This window comes from Delphinapterus leucas, chromosome 18 (genome assembly GCF_059928025.1).
Source record: "Delphinapterus leucas isolate spDelLeu-1000000601 "Yukka" chromosome 18, BTC_Dleu_Yukka2, whole genome shotgun sequence".
Lineage (NCBI taxonomy): Eukaryota > Metazoa > Chordata > Mammalia > Artiodactyla > Monodontidae > Delphinapterus > Delphinapterus leucas.
The window spans coordinates 77,725,224-77,749,209 of record NC_143146.1 but is presented as its reverse complement, the minus strand read 5'-3'; the positions used below and the strand labels follow the sequence as shown (position 1 = coordinate 77,749,209).

Here is a 23,986-nt window from a genome sequence, read left to right as displayed (position 1 = left end):
TACACAATTTTTATAACAGATTTTATTTTTTAGAGCAGTTTTAGGTTCATAGCAAAACTGAACAAAAAGTAGACAGAGTTCTTATTTACACCCCCTGCTCTCACAGTTTTAATTATAGCGATTTGTGGTTTAAAATCAGGTGGGGTTTTGCACTCTTTATCATTCTTTCAGAGATTTCTTGGTTGCTCTTTCTTGTTTATTCTTCCATGTGACCTTTAGGATCAACTTGTCTAGTGCCAGAAAAAACAAAACAAAAAACCATTTACTGGGACTGGATTTATGCATTAAATTGGGGAGAACTGAAGTCTTCGTAATGCCGAGTTATTCTATTTATGAACATGAAATACGTAATGTCTTCCCATTTGTTCAAGTCTACTTCTATGTTTTTCAGAAATGCTTTCCTCCTATAGACCTGGCATTTTTCTTGAGTTTCTTAAGTATTTTATCTTTTTGATGTTATTGGAAATGGAGACTTGACTTCTACCATATTTTCAATTATTCATTGTTTTATTTATTGTGTACGTATAGAAAGTATTGGGTTTTGTTTGCTAATTCTATATCCTGCCATTTTACTCAATTCCTTTTGTTTAAGTGTTCTGTTGTTATTGACTCTCTTGGCTTTTCAACATATACTATCACGTCATCTGCATGTAGAAATAGCTTTCCCTCTTCCTTTCCAATGTCTTATGCTTCTGATTATTCTCTCTTGATTGAATGTGGTAACTGGTTTTGTCAATACAATGTTATTCAATACATAGCAATGGACACAGTGATACGTATTTACTGCTGGTTTTAGTGGAAATTAAGTATTTTGTGTGTGTGCAATTTTGTTTGAAAGGTATCCGTTTACTCGTATTTTATTATGTTTTTAATCGGGTATGGATGTTGGATTTTTCAAATATCTTTTTGGCATCTATAGAAGTCATGATTTTTCTTCCTAAATGTATTAATATGATGAATCAAGTGACAAAAGTAGAAGGAATTAGTTATTACCCTTTACATCCACTGCTAACACCATTTCCTTCAGAGGCACAAGCCCCTTCAGTTCTGATCGCTTACCACCCCCAACACCACTAATGGAGCTTTGTTCCCAAAGGTCAACAACTGTCTTAAGTCTAAAAGGATTTAAATAGATGTTTCATGAAAAAGAATTCTACGGCAAAAAAGAATTTAGAAAACTACTGGATTAAACAAATTTACATACTTAGTTACAGCAGGGCTTCTTAAAATGTGTAATGTGCAAATTAGCACTGTGAAAATAACGATAGAGACCATTATATAAAGTCCAAATGAATCTGACAATGTGCATTTATACATTTTTGAATTCACAGTGTCAAATACAGTACCTGGAACACTAAACATTCCATGTTTGTTACATTACTAAAATAACATAGAGATTTTTTTTCTTAAACAAAATTCACATTTTATTTAGGTTGAAATAAACATAGAGATGTTTTTAAGGTCAGGAGAGTATCTGTATTTGAAATTGTGGGTTATCTACTCTGTGAATACATTCCAATTCTCCCTCTTGTACTAGGACGGGAAGTGGCAGAAACACAATCAATTCACTCATTCAATGAATCTACTGAGTACACATTACACAGGACCTGTTTTAGGTTCTGGAAATAAAGCAGTGAACACACTTATCAGGAGAGAAACGCAAACAACTACATGTCAAGAATTAATAAGTGCTATGAGGAACCACAAAGCAGGGTAAGGAGAAAGTGAAAGAGGAAGTACTTATTTTATATAGGGTAGTCAGGAAAGCCTCTTTGATGGGGGAATATCTCAAAAGAAATCTAGATGAAGTGAGAGAGCTACGCTTGTGGAAATCCGGGAGGAAAGCATGCCAGGCAGAAGGAAGAGTAAGTACAAAGGTTCTCAGGTGGGACCACGCAAGGCCTGAGATGTAAGGAGGGCTGGCTGGCTGAAGCAGAATGAGTGAAGGAAGAGATGAGTCAGAAGCAGGGGCGGGCCAAGGCACTAAGGGCCTCACAGGCTCCGGAAGAGCTCTGGATTTCATTAGGAGCAAAGGAGGAAGCCACTGGAGCATCCAGAGGACTAAGGATCTTGACTTCGGCTTTAAAAGATTCACTCTGGCTTTTTGGAGGGTGGGGGAAGAGCGGACCGTCAGGAGGCCAGGGCACGTGTGTACATGATGTGTGCCCAGCCACGACGCCACACCTCCTTTCTTAACGCTGACACCACTGTTAACATTTTGGTGTGCTCCAAAATGTTTATTATTTCCTTCAGGTGCTGATGGCATCCTTTCCGTGCAATTAGTTTAAAAGGCTTCCCTGAAGACTTCACATTTAATAAGCTCATGTTCAGTTAGTATGTCAATAATCACTGTCCCTCCTATGAGTCCAGCTGGGTGGGCCAAAGTTCACGTTAGTGAGTATAACGCAGCACTGGAGAGAGTGAAAGAACAGAGAGAAGAGAAATGTTTTAAAAGCAATTAAAAGGAATCCTTATCATCAAGACTTACGGATCTCTGTCCTAGAGAAATCGCTTCTTCATAAAACCATAATCCCCATTATTTGTGACTATTTCAGTTACTTAAGTGTAGGTGCCCATCTGCTCAAGAAGATGTGCCGCATGTCTCAGCAGTATGTAAATCTGTGTAGCTTATCTGCTCCCAGGAATAGCAGCAGTACTAATCTTCTTAAAGTCCCACGTGACGATGGTGTGGTGAGCTCCCCCCTTTGACAACAGTTCTCCCACATGCACACTACGGACACTATCACAAGCTCATAGCGAAACAGGAACCCACTTTTACAACAGGATCTTCAAATGCAGCCAGGTTTTTAAAAAGTGTGAGAATGTGCTCCTTCACTCACTTAAGACTGTGTGTGGGCATGGGGGGAACACAACTCTAAGAATTAAAAAAAACACTTCCTGCCGAAAAAGGGAAGGCAAGAAAAAGTATGCTCGTGGCTATTTACATGTCTCCCCACCCCCAGTAACATCTGAAAGTTTACCCTGCTAAGACCGTTACGTGTTTCTGTAAGACAGGCATTATTACCCCGTTTTATACCATAGGGACAAATTCAGGGAGGCTAAATGAGTTATTAAGATCATTCAACAAGTAGAAAGGTACAGCAAGGAGGCCAGTGTGGCAGCTGCAGAACAACTAGAAGAGTGAAAAGGAAATTACGTCAGAGACGTAATGAGGGGAAGAGGCCACAGTAAGGATGTTAAGAGCTCCACTGAACAAGAGAGGAGGCCAGCCAAGGTTTTCACTAGAGTGACAAATCTGGTGTTAGTTTTAAAGGGATCATTCTGGCTGCTTTGTGGAAGATAGGGTACAGGTGGGAAGATCGGGGTGAAATGAGGAGGAAGAGACAAGACATAAGGGTGCTACAATAAAATAAGTGATATGGGCTTCCCTGGTGGCACAGTGGTTGAGAGTCCGCCTGCCGATGCAGGGGACACGGGTTCGTGCCCCAGTCCGGGAAGATCCCACATGCTGCGGAGCGGCTGGGCCCGTGAGCCATGGCCGCTGAGCCTGCGCGTCCGGAGCCTGTGCTCCGCAACGGGAGAGGCCACAGCAGTGAGAGGCCCGCGTACCGCAAAAAATAAATAAATAAATAAAAATAAAGTGATAATGTGGCATAACAAACCAGCTCAAACTTAGTGACTTTATTATCATTTCTTCTCTGGCCGCACAGCACATCATGCAGGATCGTAGCTCCCCAACCAGGGGTTGAACCTGCACCCCCTGCAGTAGAAGCGTGGAGTCTTAACCACTGGACCACCAGGGAAATCCCCCAACCTTAGTGACTTTAAACAACCGCCATTTATTATTTCCTACGATCGCGTGGATCAGCAGTTCAGGCTGTGATCTGCTGGGCTGTTTTTCTACTATAGCTGCAGTCAACAGGCAGCTAGACTGGGGCAGGAGCTCATCCACACATCAGGCACTTTGGTGCTTAACTCATCTTGCCTTGGCCTCTCTCTCCATGTGGTCCAGCCTGAACGGCGACCAGAATGTTCCAGAAGAGTTAACATGAAAGATGCATGCTGTTTTGAGCCTAGGCTCCAGATCTCACACATCACCCCCACCACGTTCTATTAGTCAAAAAAGTACAAAGCCAGCCCAGATTCACTGGGTGGGTAAACAGACTCCACCTCTTGGGAGGAAGTAGAAATTATTGTGGCCACGTTTTTCAACCTACCACACACGACAGAGATCACGGTGGCTTGAAGAAATATAGCTGCAATGGTGGTGGTGAGAAGCAACTGGATTTTGGTACACTTAATGACAGGATGTGCTGATTACGGGATGTAAAATGACTTTTCAACCAAGGAACTGAAAGGATGAAACTGCCATTACTGAGCTAAGATAGGAGGCGCCGTTCAGCAGAGAGAAGAAAACTCAAATGAGTTTTGTTTTGGACAATAAGTCCGAGATGCCTCTAAGATATATGAGCAGAGATGTCAAGTAAACAGACATTAGAGGCTGGAGTTCAGCATGTGACGTCTTTGTTGCCACAAAGTGGAAGTGACCAGCAGAGAAGAAAAGTTTTATCCATGTGACTAGGGCATGATGTTGTTCTTCCAAATAGTCTAACCTGGTTTCTAAGTTGTCCAGCACCTCTTCCATCTTCCTTGACTTATAAGAAAGCACTAAAGGCCCAAAGAAGGTTCAGTTTATATGGAAGAAAATATAAAAGCTCTTTTTGTTCGTTTGGGCTTGGGTTTTTGGGGGTATTATCTACAGAGTTCTCTCAGACCAATCTGCTTTCTAGTATCAACAGAAAATGCTACCAGATTAAATCACTAGCAGTCATAAGGAAAAAAAAATTGTTCTTCAAAAAAAGAAAAGAAAAAGGCCAGGATAATGAAGAATGCAAATAATGAAGTTTGCAGAACACTATAGCTTTCTTTTTTTTTTTTTTTAACAATAGCTTTCAAAAGGCAAGTTATATAGAAAAGTATTACACTCCAGCTCTAAAAACAGATATGAAATAACAAAATTAAAACATTTTAAAAAACACTCTAATTCATGTCATTCCTATAATTATGTCCTCTATTGAGGACGAGATTTAGGGAGCCAGATTTTTTCAAAACAGTATCATCATAATTTCAAAGAATCATTGTTTCAAAATCCAAAACAGAGACTGCAGAACCAATAAACAATATCATGTAGCCTTTAACCCCAAAGAATGTTGAAATATATGTTGGTAATTATAATTTAATTGTTATTGTGGATGTTTGTTCAACATATTCAAAAATGATTCAAGTGAGTTTATAGGAGTATGATTCCATTTGATTCAACACGTATTTATTGAAAGTCTACTAGTAACTAGATTCTCTAGTGGATACAAAGATGAACAGGACCCAACCATACTATAAATCTTAAAAGCGGGATTTTTAAAATACTTAAACGTAATAAAGTGTATGGCTTTTATTTATATTCTAATTCAATGCACAAGTGATCTGTGGAGGCTTACTAGAAATATATTCTTAAATAAAACTGCATTTTAGAAACAGAAAAATACAAATTAGAATGTGAAGTAGAGAATAAAGGGAGAGATACTGATATATGCTACAATACAGATGAACCTCCAAAACATGTGAAAGACACCAGGCACAAAAGACCACTTACTGTTTGACTTCATTTATATGAGATGTCCAGAAAAGGCATGCAGAGACAGAGCGTTGATTAGTGTTGCCTGCGACTGGGGATGGGAACAGGAATTAACCACAAATGGTCACAAGGGATCTGACTGGGGTGATCAAAAATGTTCTAAAAATGGATGGTCGTAATGACTGCGTAACTTGGTTAAGTTTTCTAAAAAATCACTACAAATAAATAAATTTTATGGTATGTAAATTATACCTCGATAAAGTTGCTTTTTGAAAAAAAGGCAAAATAAAAACTTTTACATACACAAGCAGAAATAACTTATCACCAACTGACCTGCATTACAATAAATGTTAAAGAAAGCCCTCAGGCAGAAGAAAATGACACCAGTTGGAAATACAGATTTATAAAAAAGAATGAAGTATACCAGAAATGATAACTACATAGGTAAACATATAATGTTTGTTTACTTATTTAAACATTTTTAAAAGATAATAAACTGTCTAAACAAAATAACAGCAATATAGTGTTAGTCTCATAGCATATAAAATGCTGACAACAACAGCATAAAGCCTACGAGGGAAGAAATGGAAGAACGCTTTTACAGGGTACTGTATGTGAACTGGTATATCAATGGAAGGTGGAGTATGATAAATTAAATATGTATGCTATAAACCTTCAAGCAATGACTAAAGTAAGAGTTACAGCTAATAAGCCAACAAAAGAGAGAAAACAGAATCATACAAAATCATTTAAAATCTTTTGAAAATTGATTAATTCAAAAGAAGGCAGGACGAGGAGGAAAAGGGAAAAAAGAACAGACAGGACAGATTTTTTAAAAAGCAAATGATAAGACTTAAAGTTACCCATATCAACAATCACGTTAAATGCAAATGGTCAAAACAGGCCAATTAAAAGGTAGAGGTGGTACAGCACGGTGACATCGCTGTATTTGAGAGTTGCTGAGAGAGTAAATTTTAAAAGTTTGCATCACAAGGAAAGAACTTTGTAACTATGTGTGGTGATGGATGCTAACTAATCTTCTTGTGGTGATCATTTTGCAATACATGCATATATTGACTCATTATGCTGGACACCCAAAATGAATGTTATATGTCAATTAAAGCTCAATTTAAAACAAGAAAAGGAAGGGCAGATATTTTCAGACTGGATTAAAAAAGCAAGACCCAACTATATGCTGCTTACAAGAAATGCATTTTAAATATAAAAATTAAACAGGTGAAAGTAAAAGGACATACCATGCTAATACTAATCAAAAGAAAGATTAGTGGACATGTTAATATCTGCTAAAGTAGATTTCAAAGCAAACAATATCACCAGGGATAAGAAAGTCACTTCATAATGATAAAGGGTCAATTCATGAAGAGGACACAACAATCCTAAACATTTTATGTACCTAATTACGGAGCTGCAAAATACATGAAGCAAAAGCTGAGAGAACTACTAGGAGAAAGAGACAAATCCAATTATTGTTATACCTCTCTGAGTAATTAATTGATAAAACAAATAGAAAATCAGCAAGAACACAGAAGATTCAAACACTATCAAGCAACCTGCCTTAACTGACATTTATGGAGCATTATGACATAACAGAATACCCAACAACAAACAACAAAATACACTGCTGAATACAGAATACACTTTTCTCAAATGCACATGGGACGCTTCAAAGACAGACCACATTCTGGGCCATAAAACAAGCCTGAATATATTTTAAAGGACAAGTCATAAAGGTATGTTCTCTGACCACACGGAATTACATTTGAAATCAGTAACAAAAAGAGATCTGAAAAATCCCCAAGTAACTGCAAACTAAATAGCATACTTATAAAATAACCTATGGGTCAAAGGTGAAATGAAAAATGAAATTAGAAAATAATTTTAACCGAATTTAAATGAAAATACAATATATCAACATTCATGGGATGTGAATAAAGCAGTATTTGGGGTAGATATATAGGAGTAAACACTTAAAAAAGGGCTCAAATCAATTAGTTCAATTTGCATATTGAGAAACTAGAGAAAGATCAAGTTAATCCCAAAGTAAAAGAGAAAGGGAAATAATATAAGACAAGAAATCAGTGAAATAGAAAACAGAAAAACAATAGAGAAAAATAAGTGAAATCAAAAGCTGGTTCTTTTGAAATCAATAAAATACATTGGAGTCAACTGTGTCAAGACAGTGTGCTCAATGTTGATGTTTAAGTTATTTATCTTGACTCTTTCTAAATCTGAAGAAACTATGCAGGAGACATAGGAATTATTAGATACATAGATTCAGAGGTTACCGTTCTATCCTACATATCCTCTGAAAAAAGATAAAAGGCATATCCATCCTTGGACAAACCATACAGATCTTCCAAGTAATAGTTTTCTCAGAAGTAAAATAAAGGGATTGAACTAGATCATCTCTAAAATCTCTTTAAGGTCTCAGATCATCTAAATGCCAAATAAGAGGTACACATCTACTACTAACAGCTCCCAACGACCTGATAAAATCCTAGGAAACTGTACTAGCACTTTCCCCAACAATAACCAGCTTGACCAAGATGGAAAAGTTGGTCAATCCACCCATAACTAAACTCATATGTCTGAATATTAGCCTTGAGGAAAAAAAATGAAGGATTTCAGTTTAATTTAAAATCAAGGGGGCTTCCCTGGTGGCACAGTGGTTGAAAATCCGCCTGCCAATGCAGGGGACACGGGTTCGAGCCCTGGTCCGGGAAGATCCCACATGCTGTGGAGCAACTAAGCCCATGTGCCACAACTACTGAGCCTGTGCTCTAGAGCCCGCAAGCCACAACTACTGAGCCCACGAGCCACAACTACTGAGCCTGCGTGATGCAACTACTGAAGCCCGTGTGCCTGGAGCCTGTGCTCCGCAACAAGAAAAGCCACCACAATGAGAAGCCTGTGCACTGCAACGATGAGTAGCCCCTGCTCGCCACAATTAGAGAAAGCCCGTGAGCAGCGATGAAGACGCAACACAGCCAAAAATAAATAAATAAATAAAATTTTAAAAAATAAAAAAATAAAATCAAGGACCAATATTACTAATTACTCCATCGTTACTTCTCCGCTTTTCACCCCGTGAGATGGCCATCTCAGATGCATTACTTCTTCCTCAACTTTATCCTCAATATTACTCCTACCAGTAATAGGAGTTGCTGATTATATATATTTCTACGTGTATGTGTATATATGTGTGTATGTGTATGGAATTACAGAATTAAGAAGTTATAGAGGCTAAGCTGGAACAAGGGCCTCTCATAAACAATTTATTTTTTCAAATGTCCTACAGTGGGCCATGCATTTTTACCATCTGAGATATTTAGGAACCTTCAGCTACTACCTTTCAGGAAAAAATTACCTTATATAAATAACTATAGATAAGACTGAAATCTGCCCTGAGTGTCCAGATCTGGATAATCAAGTACACTACTCTTGCACAGTAGTTAAATATAAAAGCATGGACCCTGGAACCAAACCACTTGAGTTCCAATTCTGGTTATGCCATTTACTAGTTGTATGACCCTGCACAAATCACTTAACTTTTTTTATTATGAGAATTAAATAAATTAACATATCTAAAGATACAATTATTCTCTCCCATCTAATTTGATAAAGAACACCAGAAACGGAGAAAATTCTGTAAAAATTATTGAAACAGCACTTTAAATAAAACTCACACTTCACTCAGTTTAAAGCTCCTATAAAGTTATACATTGATATATCTCAGTAGGATGGTCTGTGCTTATACAAAAATAAATTATACATAAGTAGCATAAAGGATAGTTTTAATGTGAGAGTGAATGAGCTTTTACGCTCCACCATGTAGGCCAGTGACACTGCACAGCTCCCAAACGCTCCCTAGTTAAAGTCTGATAACTTAGAAACAGTAAACGCAGTCCCTATGTAAGACCTGTCACCACTGAGTATTTCAAAATTCTGCCAAGCATTTGGGCCTTAACTGTTGCAGAATGTTTTAACTTAATGAAATCCTGGGGGTGTGATCTCTAAATGACGGGCCTAAAGCCTAACTGATCTCCTAAGAGGGCAACCACTTAGCTCTGCCCCAATTCCCCATCGTGGATGGAACAATTACAGTTCCAGTGACCCTCTTGGCTCACGAAAAGTTATATGCAGAGTGGAAAGATGTGGGTCATACCCCTGTAGCCACTCAACAGCTGTGTGACTGACCAAAGGACCAGTCTCATTCCCTTCATCTGTAGAGACACCTATGCTCAGAGGCATGAAAGGGGTAAAGGGGAGAACGATGGAATGTTCCCCCCTACTAGCACATGCACGTTCCTTTCCCTTCATGTTTTCTTTTTTTTTTTAAGAATTTTTTTTTTGATGTGGACCATTTTTTTTTATAATAAATTTATATATTTTTGGCTGCGTTGGGTCTTCGTTGCTGCGCACAGGCTTTCTCTAGTTGTGGCGAGCGGGGTTACTCTTCGTTGCGATGCACGGGCTTCTCATTGTGGTGGCTTCTCCTGTTGCGGAGCACGGGCTCTAGGCGCACAGGCTTCAGTAGTTGTGGCACGTGGGCTCAGTAGTTGTGGCTCGCGGGCTCTAGAGCACAGGCTCAGCAGTTGTGGGCACAGGCTTAGCTGCTCTGCAGCATGTGGGATCTTCCTGGACCAGGGCTCGAACCTGTGTCTCCTGCATTGGCAGCCAGATTCCTAACCACTGCGCCACCAGGGAAGCCCTGATGTGGACCATTTTTAAAGTGTTTATTGAATTTGTTACAATATTGCTTCTGTTTTGGTTTTTTGGCTGCAAGGCATGTGGGATCCCAATCCCAGCTCCCCGACCAGGGATGGAACTCGCACCCCCTGTATTGGAAGGCGAAGTCTTAACCACTGGACTGCCAGGAAAGTCCCTCCCTTTGTGTTTGATGTCACCTTTTGATATGTATGATAACCATCTACAGGTTAAATGTGCAGTTTCAACATAAACGCACATTTTCAAGTAAAGCTTCAGAACCTTTACTTTAAAACCACTATGGAATTAGAAGAGGGAGGGAATAATCTCTGATAGAAATAAGATTGGTGGAATAAATCTTATTCCCACTTCAGAGTAAATAGGTATGGGACTTCCCTGGCAGTCCAGTGGTTAGGACTCCGGGCTTCCACTTCAGAGGGCACGGCTTCCATCCCTGGTGGAGGAACTAAGATCCCGCAAGCCAGAGGGGTGCGGTCAAAAAAAGAAGGTAAAGTATCATCACCAAGCTGTTGAGGGTCCCATGATCATGATCACTTTCTGGAAGCAGCTTTAAGAAATACCTAAATCTGGTCCATTTTAATTGATGCAAACATTTTCGGCAAACATTTTGGTATCCAAAAGGATGAAACTAAACAATCCCAGGCAACAGATGAACTCCATTATTATTTGGAAACGTATTCCACAACTAATTTATTCTGGATCTACTTGCAGGGATCGTTTCCCTGAAAATGAAATGTTTTATAGGTACAAAATAACTTTCTCAAACGTGGATATTTTCATTTAAAAACCTACCCTCAAAACTTCTGAGCCAAAGCAGTCTCTTTCACGTGCAGAACTCGGTTTTAACCAAGTACTTATTCGCGAGCTGTACCAGCGCAGGGCCCTGACCCAAGGGTCCCGATTCTGCCCTTCCAAGTAGAGTGGGTGGTGCCACTTCTTCCCATTCAGACAATTAGCATCTACCTCCTGTGCCTTTTCTCCGCTTAAGGTATACACTGCTGGGCCCTTCAGAAAACTGCAGACTCGGCGTAGACCCAGACGAGATCATTCTGGGGGACCAAGGGACCGGGTTTACCGACAGCACGGAGCCTCTGGTCCTGAGCTCCCAGCACGGACCGACACGAGCGACCGACACGAGCGGCAGACACGCCGAGCGACGCGGAGGAGGCCGGCGGGTCCGGGGAGCGGCGGCTGGACCACGGCCCCGGCGTGGGCGCTCCGCGTCGACCCTCCGCCCGCGCTCAGGGCCCAGGGCCGAGGAGAACGCCCTCGGAACCCAGGCGGAGGGAACGTCAACTCCGCAAACAGCGGGGACACAGAGGCCGGGCCCGGCGGCCGCCGCTCCCTCTCCTCAGAAGCACATTGTGTCTAAGAGGTTGGACGCCGACCCGAAACACACGGGCTGAACCGGGCCCCGCGGCCGGGCTCGGGCGTACACACGCGAGCGCGGGGGAGCGCCCTGCCCACCGAGCGCGCCTGCCCGGCGCCGGGCCGCGCCGAGGGGCCTCACCCCGCCCCGCCCGGTACTCACACACGCACAGCTCCACCACGTACGCATAGTAGGACCACACGACCACGAAGGTAATGAAGAGCACCGGCACCCAGCCCACGGTGCGCTGGCAGCAGCGCCAGAACGTGCAGGGCGCCATGTTCCGCCGGCGGCCTCGGCACCCAGCTGCCCGGGGTGGCGGGGCACGCCAGACCCCCGGCGGCGGCGACGGCGGCGGCAGCGGCAGCGGCAGCGGCAGCGGCAGCAGCAGCAGCAGCAGCAGCGTCTACTCGGTCACTCCCCGCGGCTCGGCGCCCCGCCCCCGCCTCCGCCCCGTCCCCTCCCCGACCCGCGTCGCGCCCGCGCCCGGCCCCGCCCCCGTCGCATTGCGTCCGCTTCCACCGCCGCCGGGGGCGGGGGTCTCCGTGCCTTGGGGGCGGGGCATGAATGGGCGTGGCCTGCTGGGCGGGCGGCGGAAGGGGCGGGGTAGCGGGCGGCGGAAGTGAGCGGAGGGAGCGTGCAGGCGCAGTGCGCAGCGCCTCCTGGCGGCCGGCGAGGGCGTGGCGCGGCTCCGGCTGACTGAGGCTCCGGCTGACTGAGGCTCCCGGGGGAGGCTCTCCGCGGGGCGACCGCGCCCATCCGAGCTGTGGCCTCAGGGGCCCCATGTGCGTCTCCTTTGGGACCCCCGCCCTTTGAAATAATTTGCTCGTGTTTCGGGCGGAAGCCCTCCGTTTTCGGAGATGGAAATCGTAGGTGCGTGTGATTTAGGATGGAAGCCGTGTAGTGTGTCAGTTTGATGTGAAACCCAAATTTAAGGTTGAGTTGTGAACGGGTAACAACCCTCTCCGTGCCCGGCAAAAACTACTGAAATTTCCAGAATTTGTTTATACCTGGCGAATCTAAACAACGGCTGTAGTCATTAACGCCTGTAATCATTAAAGAACCTTCAAGTTTCGCTGCTTGCAGATTTCAAGGGAGACAGATGACCCTGTTGAGTGAGTCCGTGACCTTGGCCTCTGGGATGGACCTTACCGCGGAAGGAGCACAGGAAGGGCAGGCACTCATCCCTGCCCAGGGCGTGGACGTTCACCTCCCCGTACCGCGTTCTTCTCTTTCGTGACGAAAGCAGATGGACATCGCCTGTTTGCCAGGCCCTAAGCCAGGTGTTCTAGTTCATGTAAAGGGGACAAATCATGTCCCAGCCAAGGCGGCTCCCCCATACCGCCTTGTGGGACGGCTTCTTCCTTCAGGACCGTGGCGTTCAACAGAGCCTGGAGGACATAGGGCAGCTCTCCGTCCCGGAAGTGTGCAGCTGCCCTGAGGACTGCGTCTGCAGAGTCCCCACTGTCGCCGCCACCCAGGAACTCCAAAATGCCATTTTAAGTTCCCGTTCCGAGCTGAGGGCTGGGGAAGAATAAGGGCAACTAGAGGTAGCTGTGAAACCATTAGACACAGTTTACAGAAGCCATGTAGCTATAAATATGGAGAGTGAAGAAGAAAAAACCCCAGAAACTCATAAATTTAGAATTAAACTACAATTCCAAAACACACACACAAATCTAATACTAAGAGAGAACGCAAAAAAAAAAAAATAATAATAATAATTAACAATAAGAACTTGAATTTGGGACTTCCCTGGTGGTCCAGCGGTTAAGGCTCTGCACTTCCGATGCAGGAGGGCTGGTCGGGGAACTAAGATCCCACATGCCGCGTGGTGTGGCCAAAAAAAAAAAAGAACTTGAATTCACTGAAAATAATTTTATGAAGCAGTCTTACAAAGGCTTTTAAAAACAGTATATGGCACGATTTCCCTAGTGGTCTAGTGATTAGGATCCAGCACTTTTACTGCCGTGGCCTGGGTGTGTGGTGTGGCCAGAAAGTAAATAAAATAAAATAATAAAAACAGTATATGGCATGCCCAAAGGGGTACGTGAAAAAATAATTTCCATCTGAAAAGAACACAAATTTTTGAAACAAAATAATAAAAATTGGGAAAAGAACAGGTGGATTTTAAAAGTAACCATTTAGAAATCTTCAGAATATTAAAATATTGTCAAATTAAAAACTCTGAATAGACAGATTCTAATCTGGACACTGGAGAAGAGGGATTTAGCAAGTTGGAAGATGGTTCTAATTCATCCAGAACACAACACAGAATAATTTTTAAATATGAAAAGCATGGAAGATATACCGGCAGACTTAAACATACATTTATGATAAGCGTTCCCGAAGAGGATGAGAGGAATGTCAAAGAAATGAGTTTTGAAAAGATTAAGTATGAGAATATTCCAGAACTGAAAGTCCTTAAAACCTAGACACAGAGTAGTGAAGCTGTAAACATTTAGAATAAAGAGAAAAATCTTTAGGATTTTTCAGATTCCAGAGATAGACATCAAATTTCCTTTGGTAACCAAAGGAACACTGACTAGACTGGCAGCTGACTTCCCTCTCAGCGATAACAGATGCCAGAAGACAACAAAGTGGTATTTTCAGTGCTGAGAGAAAGTAATTAATATCCCTAAGTTTTATAGCCAGAGAAATGATCACTTAAGAGCAAAGGCAAAGTGAAAAGGCAGCCAATGGAATGGGAGAAACATTTGCAAATCATATATCTGATAAGGGATTGCTCTGCAGAAAATGTAAAGAACTGGCCCTTCCCCTCCCCCTGGCATCTCCCACCCCTCCGTCAGACCTGGCCCATCTCTGCCTCAGGGGAGCCTTCCCTTAATCCCTGTCCTTGCCTGGCTGCTAAGGAATTGGTCCCAATCTCACAGGACCAATTTATCCCCAGACCTTGACTTTACTGAATGTAAAAGTAACATTTCCACTACCCATCCCTTAAACATCAGAAACGCTCCATCCATCAGCAGAGATGGGTTCCAGTTTATGGTGCCTTTTCCACCCTTTTCTTTTTTAATCTTTTTATTTTGAAATAATTTTAAGTTTGCAGAAGAGTTTTTAAGATAGTAGAGTTCCTATATAGCCTTCACTCAGCCTCCCTAATGCTAACATCTTATAAAACCATGATGTATTTATCAAACCTAAGAAATTAACATGGATACAACACTTTGAACTACAGGCTGATTTTTACCAGTTTTCCCACGAATATCCTTTTCTGCCCCAGAATCCCACTTTGCATTTAGTCGCCACATCTTCTTAGTCTCCTCCAGTCTGTCTTCCTTGCTTTGCATGGAAAAACACTTTCACAAAGTACTGGTCAGGTATTTTTCAGAATGTCCTTCAATCTGAGTTTGTCTGATGTTTTCCCATGACTAGACTGCGGTTGTGGATTTGGGGAAGAAAAGCACAGAGGTGTGTGCCTTTCTCATCATGGCAGGTGGATGTGATGTTGACAAGCCTACTGTTGACATTAGCCTTCATCACGTGCTTAAGGTACTGTGTCCACTGTAAAGTCACAATTTCCCTTTCCCTGCACTCTGCATTAGAAAACAGTCGTCAAGTCCAGCCACATTCAAAGGGAAAGGAATTAAATTCTACCTCCTGCAGGGAGGAATGTCAAGGACTTTGTGGCCATCTGTTCAATTTGGGGGGAAGGTACTTTGAGGCTATGCAAATATCCTGCTTCTCTGCAAAGTTTCTCCCACTAATTTGAACATCCATTGGTGGCCCTTGGCTGCACCAGGCCTTTTTCTTTTTCTTTGCTGTGTAGTTGACTAATGATCTGTTTGTTGACTAATGAAATGCAGCCAAAAAGTGTGTCCAGAGACTCAGCTGTCACGGTGGGATGACAAATAGATTCCTGACCCTGATGACTGCAAGAGTTTCTGGTTTGGTTAGATCTGTGTTCGCTCATCTGGAATCTGTCCCCAGAAAGCTTCTGGGCCACTGGTTCACTGATCGGTCTAGGCACGTGTTACTGACTGCATTTAGGCTACAGGGAAAGCCTGGGTTTGGCTGCTGCCTCAGGGAACATTGACTCCCTACCAGAAAAGAGCAGGTTTTTAGGAAACATTACACAGCTCTACTGTCTGCATTGCTGTTATCTCTCTATGATTGTTCTGGATTGAGAACTGACAAGTTTCTGGCAAACAAAGGCAGAGTGGACACGCCATTCCAGACAGGAGAGGGGCACAGGCCAAGCTCTTGAGTGTGTGTCTGTGTGTGTGTAGGTGTGTGTGTGTGTGAGGGGGTGTCAGTATTTGGAACTGCCCTGTAGTCACTCAGCCTCTCTATGTTAAACCCCCGTATGATACACTCAGGTACTTCTCCTATGTATGATTATTTAATTAAAGATAGTTTCCCCAGACTGTGAGCTTTCTGAAAGAGGGACTAGGTCTGTTTTGCTTCCATGGTGAGCCCAGCACACAGTCAGGCACAGAAGAGGCACTGAATCATATTAATTGACATAACCTGGAATTAGGGGTGTCCATGCTTTCCCCACAGTTTTCTCAAACTCCCCATAGCTCTGATCACAGAAGCAGTCTTGTATACGGTGGTGATGTTCTTAGTATTATTAGAATAGTGTTAAAGCTTATTTATATTATCAGGTGAAGAAACATTTGTGGACCAGCCTAGGGATGGAACCATGATGTGGAACGCTAGTAAGGATAAAGTGACTTGGGTATAGTGGAAAAAAGATGGGTTGTGGTGTCAGTGACATTTGGATTCAAGCCCCAGCTTCCTCACTTGTTAGCTATATAATATCGTGGGATTTATCTAAGTTCCCTGAGATTCAGTTTCTTCTATCAGGGATAATAGCATCAATCTCACAGTTGGAGGGTTAGATGAAATTTTATATACAATGTATGTATATACAGGTATATATGTAGTATATGTAAAAATATGTATATATGTTCTTGTATGTATACATGAACCTGTACATCTACTGTGTGTATATATACTAGTATGAATACACATATGCTCGTCTACCTATCTATCTTGTGTATCTATAGTTCCTGACATATGGTCATTTTATCAGTTAGAATTCACATTAAGTATTTCGACAGAGAAAATTTACTACAAGGACGTGGTTAAACAGGTGTTAGAGAAGCAAAGAGCAAAGGGGACTGAGGTCCCACAGAGGAAGCACCTGCAGGAAGAGCCCCCCACCCCTGAGGCTGGGGCACAAAGAGAAGAGGGGCAGTGTGTTAGGATCCAGAAGCTTGAAGGAACGGCCCCGGGCTGCTTAGTGAGGGAAACCTGCCAGTGGTGCTGGTTGTCCGGGAGAACACAGCGATCTGGTTCTGGGAGTGCCAGAACGTTCACAGCAACCGGAACAGTGGGAGACTGGTACCAAGGGCTGCTAGGGTGCTGGCTGGGGCTCTGGGGACATTGGCAGGACAGCAGCAGATGGGAGCATGGCCCAACCCAGCATCACAAGGCTGACTGTGTATGGGAGGGAAGGCTGGGAACAGAGACAACAGCTTAGCAACTAGCAAAATCACGGAACTTAATTTGTTGCATTCATCACGTTAACCGTTGCCTGGAATTCCATTGTACAACTCTAGCACAATTTATTTATCACTTTCATGGTGCTGGACATTCAAGCTAGTTCAAATGAATACAAATTAAATTTGTATTAATTGAAATGATGCTGCAATGAAAATTCCTTCAATTCACTTTGGATTGTAACATTTTGTCACTGGGGAGAGCTTGTATGACATGCTGTAAACCATAAAGGAGTTATTAATTAATACTATTTTCTCCCAAGATTGAATGTCTAAATATTATGTAAATCCAGGTGTTATAAATGTTAGAAGGAAAATATTTTCTCCCGTTTCATCCTCTTGGAAAGAAAGCTTCCATACAGGGAAGACTAGCACCTCGCCGAGTGCACTGGATAGAGCAGGTTCAATAGAGATTTGATACTAACGCTGCTGAAGAAATAACCTACCCAAAATACAATGCGTTACCTAGAGATTCCAGAGATTAATTTCCTTCCTCACTGAACATAAGCAAACACAAATTTCATGTGAATGGGCACCATGGTAGCGCCCTGTGTTCATTTCTCTACGAGCTGGTGGATATTTAACCAAGGCTCGTCCGACCAAAGTCTCCTACGGGGCTCCTTCAGTAAGTCATTTTTGAAATACTCTGTAATTTTCTGGGTATTTGCTTGGTTTTTCTGTTAAAGGTCACGCTTGGTGCTCAAGGAAGATAAACTATTTTGGAAAAGCAAGACTGCCATCTTGTGGAACATTTGTGTTGCAGTTCTTTTATTTTAAAGGAGCTGCCGGGCTACGTCACCGGACGGGCAGGGTTCTCCTCATTTTCTCCCTGAATCTCATCTTTCTGTCTCATTTATTCTACGGCACTGGGATGCTGTTGGTGTCAGTTTGCCCCCAGCTTTTGAGGACGTGCCGTTTCCCTTAAACACACCTTAGCTCCTCGTCTGCCCTGTGCTGCCTTTATCTACTTCTCTGTTTCCTTCTTAGCATCAGACTCTGATTTTGCTGTTTGCTTCGTACCTCCCCGGGGAAGATCGGGGAAATTTCTTTAAAAATCCACGTAACCGTTACAATTTAGAGGGAAATACCTGCCGCTTAGGAGGAGAGCGGGGCGACCGTGGAGTTGAACAGCCCTCCAGAGGTCAGGAACCCTCCGCTGAGCTCCAGCCTCTGTCCCGGGCTGACTGGAGGTCGGCTCAGCTGCTCACCTTGTGCTTTCCTTCGGAACAAGGTCGGCAGACAGGGCGGCGTCTGGAGAAGCGCCTCACGGGTCACTGAGAGGAGGTTCAGGCGCCCGTACTGCAGGGCAGGTGCCGCCTTTTCTCCCTTCTCCTTCCCCCTGTTCATCACCACCCGGGCGGAGGTGAGGGGTGGCGGGATACAGGACACTCGGAGGCTTAGAAAAGAGAAAAGACCCGGGGCTACAGGGCCTGGCCGGCTCCTCTCTGCTTCGCCACGTCTCACCGAAAGTCTAAAACGTGCCCCAGTAAGAGGAGGAGAAAATAAAATATACAAATCAAATGAGAATATTTTCCATAGCTGTTAATTTAGGGAACACTTTCAGATATACTGGTGACAAGGGTTACATATGGAGAATTCTTGGAGCAAGTCCTCAGTGGGCAGCCGACTTCTTGAAATCGCCCCTGTTCTCTGGCGCTGAGTCATAGACCTGCGGGCCCCCGGAGACCCCCAAACTGGTCTCAGCCATTAGACTCTCCACGTGGGGAGGAAGCACCCACCCTCACTGCACTCTGGGAGCAGCAACCCCCTTTTGATAAGCCTCCTTCTCTGCCCCCTCCAGCCCTGGGGGGGGTCAAGGAAGCTGCGCGCGTTCCGTACAGACGGCCACCCTTCGGGGCACACGTGATTGGCCAGGGATGGACCCTGGCCCTCGCGGCAGCCAGGCAGCACTTTCCTGGTTCTGCGCTGGGCCTGGCGCAGCCAGAGAGGATGGAAGTGACGCACAGAGCAAACGGTGGTGCGGGCCCCGGCGGGTCCTTTAGTATAGTAGTGTCTGTACATGTGCATATTGATTATATGCTATTTTATTATAAATTAAAAAATATAGGTTAGTGCTTTATGTTATTAAAAATATGTAAGGTTATGTTACGTATAAATTTCATTTCAGGATAGTATAAGGGCATTAGAAAAAGAAATTTAAAAAAAAATCGTGGTGGTGGGGAAAGGATATTAGGTCTCACTTGGTGGAGAACCAAGATGTAGATATGAATCCCTTCTTGGCTTTTGACATTTCCAAATACTTTTTCTCAACTATTCACCACTGGTTAACCTTGTCCATATCATACATTGTTTCTTAAAAATAGCTTGTTTAAGGGGCTTCCCTGGTGGTGCAGTGGTTAAGAATCCACCTGCCAATGCAGGGGACATGGGTTCGAGCCCTGGTCCGGGAAGATCCCACATGCCATGGAGCAACTAAGCTCGTGCGCCACAACTAGTGAGCCTGCGCTCTAGAGCCCGTGTGCCACAACTACTGAGCCCACAAGCCACAACTATTGAGCCTGCGTGCTGCAACTACTGAGCCTGCACTCTGGAGCCCGTGCTCTAGGGCCTGTGCTCCGCAACAAGAGAAGCCACTGCAATGAGAAGCCCATGCACCGCCACGAAGAGTAGCCCCCGCTCGCCGCAACTAGAGAAAGCCCACGCGCAGCAATGAAGACCCAACGCAGCCAAAGATAAATTTAAAAAAAAAAGCTTCTTTAAGATATAATTCACATACCATATAGTTTACCCACATAAACAATTCAGCGTCTATTGGTGTATTACAATACTGATTTTTTAAAATTGTTAAAAAGGATATATATACGTATATACACACAAAACTGTCGTTTTAACTATTTTAAGTGCACAATTTAGTGGCATTAATTAAATGTGCAAACATCACCATTACGCATTTCCATAATTTCCATCACCTTAAACCAAAATTCTGTAACCATTAAGCAGCAATCCCCCATCCCCCGTCCTTCCCAGCCCCTGGCAACTTCTAGTCCACTTTCTGTCTCTATGAAGTTGCCTATTCTAGGGACCTACATAAGTGGAATCATACAATACTAGTCCTTTTGTGTCTGGCTTATTTTACTTAGCATAATGTTTCCAAGGTTTGCCTGCACCTGTCTTGGAATCAGCTGTTTATCCAGAGAGTGGAACATGTTTTAAATATTTGCACTATTCTTGAGAAGCATATTAAAAAATAATTTTTATTTGCCATATTTAAAATATTTATATTTAATGCCAATTAAATTCTAGTACCATTTTAAACATTCACCCATAAACCACTATATCCCAAGAGACCCTTATCATGTGATCAAGGTTCTCCCGATCACACTATTTTTAAAAAAAATTTGTTTTATTTATTTTTGGCCGCAATGGATCTTTGGTGCGGTGCATGGGCTTATCATTGCGGTGGCTTCTTTTGTTGCGGAGCACGGGATCTAGGCACTTGGGCTTCAGTAGTTGTGGCACGCGGGCTCAGCAGTTGTGGCTCACAGGCTCTAGAGCGCAGGCTCAGTAGTTGTGGCACAGGGGCTTAGTTGCTCCGTGGCATGTGGGATCTTCCCGGACCAGGGGTCAAACCCGTGTCTCCTGCATTGGCAGGCGGATTCTTAAGCACTGTGCCACCAGGGAAGCTCCCCAAAACGTAGTTTTAAACAGTACATATAAAACAAAATGCACCTCAGTAATTTTTTTATCTTTATACTTTATTCTGTTTCCAGAACATTCCAGAATACTGAAATTTACATATTGTTTTAAAGACAACTAATATACAGCTCACTGAAATAAAATGTACAAGAAGTCTATGAGATGTAAGGTACAGATAAGAAAACCTGAAATGTTTTAACTTAATTTGCCCTGCTAGGAGCATCAGGACTGCAGAGTTGATCCTGGCCTCATGTCAGTGACTCTTCCTGTGCGCCTGTTGACTGCTCCAGAGAACGTGCTGTGCTGCTGTGTTGACACCAGTGAATGACCAGGTTTTCCATCTTATCAAAGTCAAAGTGTTACTTCAATCCTAGGCTTTGGACAGAGTCCACTGTCTGTTTTCGTAAAAGAATACTTTCTTTTTACGAAGTTCTGTAATGAAATCTTACTGAGAAATTATTGAATCAGAAAGCAAATACAAGGCATCTTTATATTACAAAGGAAATCAATGAAGACTTAAGAAGATAACCATCTAGTACTTTAAGAAATCCCCAGTTCCGACACTTGGAGCAACGTAATTCCCACATTATGTTTTTCTATAAAAGACCTCTTCCTGCTTGTTTCCAGACTTCTTTCACTCCTTTAATGCTTTCTTTTTTCACACATTTCCAGTATTCTTGTATACTGAGCTGTTGCGGCACCTGTTAACCAAAAATGAAAACTAAGGGTCACGGTCTGCGAGTTAAACCCGGTTCACACGTGCTTGTCACTGCACAGTCCCACATTCCTCCAGAAAGGACTGGAGGTGATGACGCTGTGAAGGTGGCTGCAGCAGACTGTAAACTAATGGTAAAGGATGAGAAGTGAATGTGAGTAGGGAGTATCCCAGGGTACCGAGAGAATGGAGGCTCCTCCCCAACAAGGTAACAAAGACTTCGTGTGGCTTTCTTTCATATGTTGGTTTTAAAATGTAATTATTTCATAATGTTTTCGGTTTTCTGGTGAACTTCAGTTAGCTATGTGGAACAAAAATTATAAGCCTAAAACTTTGACCTACCCTTGGCTAAAATTAAAAAGAAAGAAACCATAAGTCACAATATACTTGATGAGAAGCCTTAAGAAGAAACAGTGGGTTGGCCAAAGAGTTCGTCTGGGGAAACACAAATGAAGTCTTCGGCCAACCCAATGATATAGTAATATATAATATAATGTAATTCTCACAAGTACTGTGTGGCTATGATTCCTCTCAGTTAAAGGAGAAGCAAAGGTTAGAAACATCTGGCTCCTGGTGGTCATATGCACAGCATGGCTGGAAATCCACCAAGTGGAAGCAAAAGTCGATTTCAGATTTTATTTATGTCCTTTTCCTATCATTGATTTGAAGCTCTTCTCTTTAATATGTTTTTGAGAAACGGCAACGAGGCTGCTGCATATGTTAAACTGTTAACTGGAAAGGCTGGTTTAATTTCCAGGAATGTGATCGTTAACTATGAGGTGCTGGATAAGCACAAGCTAGTGGAAATCATATTTGTTCATTTTCCGTAAATAATGTTTGCAGCAGGAAAACGAATGTGCTCTAAGTTGTAATTGAACAGCTCTGTTTACATGAACCCACCGCAGTCTCTCTCCTGTTCTCCCTCCTGCCTTTCTTCTGCACTCATTACCTACTTATCATCTCCTGGAACCTTGTTTTCAACCTGCGGATGGCTTTCATGAGTGTCTCTAGCAGATTCTAATCTAAACAAAATTTTGAGTTTGATTTGTCCCTCAGTTATAGACCACTATGTGAATTTGAGTGAATAACGATAAGAGCTAACATCTACTTCAAGTGTCTCAGCCACTACATTAAATATTTTACGCTTAACTCTCATAATAATTCTTTCTGGTAGATTCTGTTTCTCACTGTTACAGAGGAGGAATCTGAGGCTCAGAAAAATTAAGTGTCTTTGCAAGATTTGGCAGTTAGTATGTGATAGGGCTGGGGTTTGAGTCTAGGTGTCTAACTACAAAGCCCAAAGTAAAATCCTAGGCTATGACTTCTGAGTAGTGCTTCCTGATTCAGACTATTTAAAAAAAAAGCAAAGAAAAACGGTGGATCCCACCTGTAGGAGATACTTCAGTGTTGTAACTATAGCTTATGATCTCTTTAAAAATGATGAAAGCTCCATTTAAGACTGTACATTTGCTCAAATTCTAGGTTTACTTCCATTCATTTAACTACATATAAACATGTAACTATTTAAAAACTCAAAATCTGTTACCCATAAACCTCGATGCATCCTGTTTTTTAACACCCCAAGAAACTCTTCATGACTGAGACACTCATCACCATCCAAATCAAAGATCTTGAAGACGGTGTCCAAGATATTGTTGGAGAGTTCTTGTCCCGTTGCTACCTTCACAGCTCTCTTAAACTCCGCTAAAAGGAGAAAATATAAAAACTCATCAACAATGTAAAATAGTCTAAGTCTAAATGTTTATTATTTGAGAAGTAAAAACAACTCTATATATTTATCACTTGGGAAGTAAAACAAGAACAAAAATGTGTTCAAATAATAAACTTGGCTGAGAAATGTCAGCGCGCTATTTTAATGTAATCAGTGTTTTGAACACAGATATTTAAATATTTTCTTCTACTTCTCAGGGGAAAGGTAAAGTAAAAGCAAAAAAGTAATTGTTGATAAACTGTTGTAAATCTGGAATAACCACACTGAATTCATTGAAAGGCCAATCAACTGTTTTTGCTGGTAAGTGGTCCCTTGATTGGTATCAACCAGGTGAAGAACAGAGTGATACTGTTTACAGATGATAAAAATTACGTGATTCATATAACTTACCTAGTCTGACAGGGCGATGAGCTAAACTGAACAGCTGCATGGCAATAGCGAAGTCTTCCAAGTGGGTCGCAAAATGACAAAATGACTTGAACTCATCCAAACTAATGCTCTAATAAAATAACAAAGTGAGTTTTTATTACAATCTTGTAAACACATCAAATGATTTTATGAATACAACTGTGAGTCCTCTTTTCTGTCATAAAGCCTGTGCACTTACATCTTTCTAAGCAAGTCTATTGAAAAATCTGAGATG

The 23,986-nt window shown here is 42.5% G+C and overlaps 2 protein-coding genes across 15 annotated transcripts in view; both read right to left on the bottom strand.

Moving 5' to 3' along the window:
• Positions 1-12,126, bottom strand: part of ZDHHC20 (zDHHC palmitoyltransferase 20) — a 73,046-nt gene extending 60,920 nt beyond the window's left edge. For 5 of the 14 annotated variants that reach the window (XM_089899740.1, XM_089899745.1, XM_089899752.1 and 2 more), the window contains exon 1: positions 11,874-12,124. In XM_089899740.1, coding sequence (XP_089755866.1) covers positions 11,874-11,991 — 118 coding nt within the window. In that variant the 5' untranslated portion in view covers positions 11,992-12,124. Of the gene's footprint in view, positions 1-11,873 lie in introns of all 14 variants that reach the window. The other 9 variants (XM_089899743.1, XM_089899741.1, XM_089899750.1 and 6 more) reach the window with 6 other exon arrangements.
• An 8,153-nt stretch (positions 12,127-20,279) lies between these two features.
• The window catches only part of MICU2 (mitochondrial calcium uptake 2), a 78,534-nt gene continuing 74,827 nt past the window's right edge, over positions 20,280-23,986 (bottom strand). Inside the window, exons 10-12 of the mRNA XM_022574490.2 lie at positions 23,734-23,842; positions 23,158-23,315; positions 20,280-21,597 (exon numbers count right to left, since the gene is read on the bottom strand). Of these exons, the coding sequence (XP_022430198.2) occupies positions 21,493-21,597; positions 23,158-23,315; positions 23,734-23,842 (372 nt within the window). The 3' untranslated portion in view covers positions 20,280-21,492. The remainder of the gene's footprint in view (positions 21,598-23,157; positions 23,316-23,733; positions 23,843-23,986) is intronic.